Source organism: Chaetura pelagica, unplaced genomic scaffold, assembly GCF_000747805.2.
Source record: "Chaetura pelagica isolate M959 unplaced genomic scaffold, ChaPel_1.0 scaffold204, whole genome shotgun sequence".
NCBI lineage: Eukaryota > Metazoa > Chordata > Aves > Apodiformes > Apodidae > Chaetura > Chaetura pelagica.
Window position 1 is genome coordinate 582,342 of NW_009952876.1, and position 3,536 is coordinate 585,877.

The 3,536-nt window shown below is 41.0% G+C and overlaps 1 protein-coding gene across 1 annotated transcript in view; it reads left to right on the plus strand.

The window, feature by feature from the left end:
• The first annotated feature begins 1,681 nt into the window (after positions 1–1,681).
• HINT1 (histidine triad nucleotide binding protein 1) overlaps positions 1,682–3,536 on the plus strand; it is a 6,343-nt gene continuing 4,488 nt past the window's right edge. The window contains exon 1 of the mRNA XM_009995271.1: positions 1,682–1,714. Coding sequence (XP_009993573.1) covers positions 1,682–1,714 — 33 coding nt within the window. The remainder of the gene's footprint in view (positions 1,715–3,536) is intronic.

Consider the following 3,536-nt stretch of genomic DNA (forward strand, 5'->3'; position numbering starts at 1 on the left):
CGGCCAAGAGCCGGCAGGGCTGCCCGGCAGGGCTGCCCAGGGGTCCGGCCTGGGGCTCCTGCGTGGGGTGGGCAGGGCTCTCCTGCGTGGGATCACCGCACCAGGGCCCCACACCCGTGCCTGGAGTTAGAAATAATGTATTTTAGCCGTTTCCTTCTGAAGAAAGACACCATTGTTTCAAACAGGTGATTGGAAAGCCATTAATTTGTGACGAACATCGTATTTTATGCTGCTGCCTGTTATTTCCCAGAAGCAAACTTCAATTCCTTTTCCTAAAGAATGCTGATACTGAGATAATAGGGGATTATTTATCAACAGTGATCGTATTTTGTTTGAACACCTTTTCTCTTGGAGAGAATATTCTGACTGGGGCTAAAGAACAAATACCAGATTTAAGCAATGACCATGTTTTGATGCCTGCTGAGGTTGGTAGACATTAATCCAGCAGAACTGTGGGGAAAGCAAAAAGTAGATGGTTCTTTTTAAAGGTGACCTAAAGAAATAACAGATTCAGACACCAGAACTACCTTTGGTGATAGATGTCAGGGCCTTCAGTGCACTAATAAGCTTTCCTGGCCTGAGTAGTTATAGGAGAACAAATTAAGGGACAGGACTACCCAGGCAGTGGTCCTAACACTCCTATGGACTTGCAGTCCCCCAAAACAACAGTTTGCTGAGAAGGATGTGTGCTGCGGTAAGGGAGGGAACTTGGCAAGTGCAAGAGACTGGAAACTCACTGAGTTCTACCAATGGATAACTCAAAACAGATACAGAAACTTATTCCAGAAGTGAAACCTCTCTGGATGGGGAGGTGTGGGGAGGCTGGGGGCATGTTGATGACAAAGGAAAGATTGTTGAGTACCAGAAGCCTATATAACAGCCTTCAAGAGTTACAAGACTCTGTGTCATGGTACAACTTTTAATAACCTTTAGTCTTCTGAGGGGGAATCTTCAGAGACAGCAAAGGAAACATTGTGCCATAAAGCATGAAGTCAGCAAAACCTGCAGTTTTGGGGACAAGGTTAGGACAGCAGGGGGAGATTGTGACCCAATACAGGACAGAAAAAACTTGAACCCCACGCCTGCAAGGAGCGTGTGTGTTAGTTTACCTAGCAAAGCAGAGACAACCAAAACAATAATAAATGTTCTGGTAATTAAAAGAGTGAAAGTTCCAGAAGTGCTGCAGCCAATAAACATGGACACATAACAAAGCTTGGGCTCTATCTTCCCACAGTGAATGCCCGAGTTGGCTGGCTGGAATGGTCCCGGAATGGTGATCTCCCTATCGCTCTTAACTTTTCTTCTCCTCCTGCTCTCCCTCCCTCCCACTCTCTATAAAATCATGGAGTAATGCACGGCGTACCATGATGGTGCCCAAGTGGTGCCGTTGGAACACGTGTACAGTCACACAAAGCACATCACACCGCTTGATAGAATTTGTTATATGTCATTGTCAATTACAATGAATCCAATTAATGCACTGTGGAAGATTAATAAATGCTTGTGTATGTGCTTTGAGACTTTTTTTACCATTGTCCACTCTGTTAGAGATTTTCAAATCTAAGCCACTTGTCTCCCTCTTCTGAGTGGGACATGACACCAGCCCATAGCTGAGAGCCCCCTGTTAGCCTCCCAGGACTTGCGACTTGGCACCCTAAAGGGTGGCCCAGCCCGTGGCTCTATGGAGATCACCATCATGGGCTCACAGGATCCTGTAATACACCAAGACATCCTCTATATTTCTCCACTTCATTACAAATGATCACAAAATAATCACCACTAGCAAGGGTACCTATGATTATTAAGCAAATATATATATCTCAAGCTATTACAAATAAGTATCAGCAATAACTAACAGCAACAATCAATCGTACAGCAACAATCACCTTTATTGCCACAACCAATAACAGCAACAAATAAGTAGGATTTTACTATTGTGGGTTACTACAAACTTAGCATTAGTGAAGCAACTTATCAACAATAAAACAGCAGGACCTTGTAGAAAGTTTCTGCAGAGAATTCAGCCTGTTTAGGAAATGGGAACTACGTGCAGCATGCAATGTTCTCAGAGAGAGGGGCTCCATTTCAGAAAAAAAAAAAATAATAAAAAATTAAGTAGTTTTTACATTATAGAGACAGAAGAGGGTGTAGGACACCAGCACTTCAAACAGCCAACGAGTGCTTTTAATCTCTGTTTTCCACCTGTAACAGCTAATAGATGATGAAGTTTGCTCAATTTTTATTTTGCCAGACTGCAGTTAGGACAGCCAGTGGCAGTTACAAATTCTTACTTTCTCGAGGTGTTCTCCCTTTTCCCAGATTATTTTTCACCGTTTTCAAATGAAAAGTTGCTGTTACAGTTCCTTATTTCTGCGCTTATCTGTGTTATCTCAAGACGTTTCCAGTTTCTAGGTAGCTAGTTGTACTTAAAAAAGGTCAGCTGCTTCTGGTTCCCAGGTTTACAGCTCCCAGGCTGAGAGGCATTTTCTGTGCTGGTGTTTTTCAGCAGACTTTTTTTTTTTTTCTGTTCAATCATATTCTCTTTCTAGCCAGGTCATCTTTTTGGCTGTTCACATCAAGGTCCCCACAGCCCTGACTTGCTTTGGCCACCACCTAACTGAGCAGCCCATCCTCAGTCCAGCCATCCCAGGGATGTGTCTGGTACTTTAAAACTCAATTGTCATTCTCTAGAAAACCAAACACACAAGCTTATACTTCAGTAACACATCATCCAGTGTAAGCTAAAGGCAGCATAAGGATTTTGAATGTAATCAGCTTTACTGCCTCATTAGATCTCTAGCATCAATATATAGTCTATTTCATTGTTTCATTGCAAATATATTAAAAGCTAATCAAATGTAGGTACTCTAAACTACTAGCAAATATTTATAATATCTCAAATTTCCTAAATGCACCTGTTTTGGACTATGTACATCATAAAGAAACTTAATCCCTTAGCAGGAGAAATGATCCTTATTCATATATCTGCAGGAATAATTACTGTAGCTGTGAATGAATGTTAAATCCTTTGAAAAGGCCTTTCTATATCTAAAATAATATAAAATTTGCCATTTACATGATGAGAATGTATGTTGATGTCAGCTGTATGGGAAAAAAAATGCTTTTGCTTTTTCAGAGAAAACTTCTCAAATAGTCTTTTTATGTTTGCTTTAACATAAGAAATACACTTTCTAGTCTGATTCCATGGCAGCCCATAGAACTACGTAAGGAACACTAACATCTACAAATGGATCCTGAATAAGTATGTGTATGTTCAACTGCTCCCGAGTCTTTCTAGCTAGAGATATCAGCTGTTATAAACGAAATATGTTTAATTCTTGAGAAAACAGGGCAATAAAATGGTTAATATATTTAACAACAATAGGTACAAAAGAAGAGGAAGCAAATATGCCCCTCAAGCACCAGTTCCACCTGATTTTAGTTGTCTCACTCCAATACTATCTGTAGGATGTATGCATGTCAAAGTATCTTAATACTGTACCATCAAGGACCAGAGTTATCATCCCTGTGTTCAG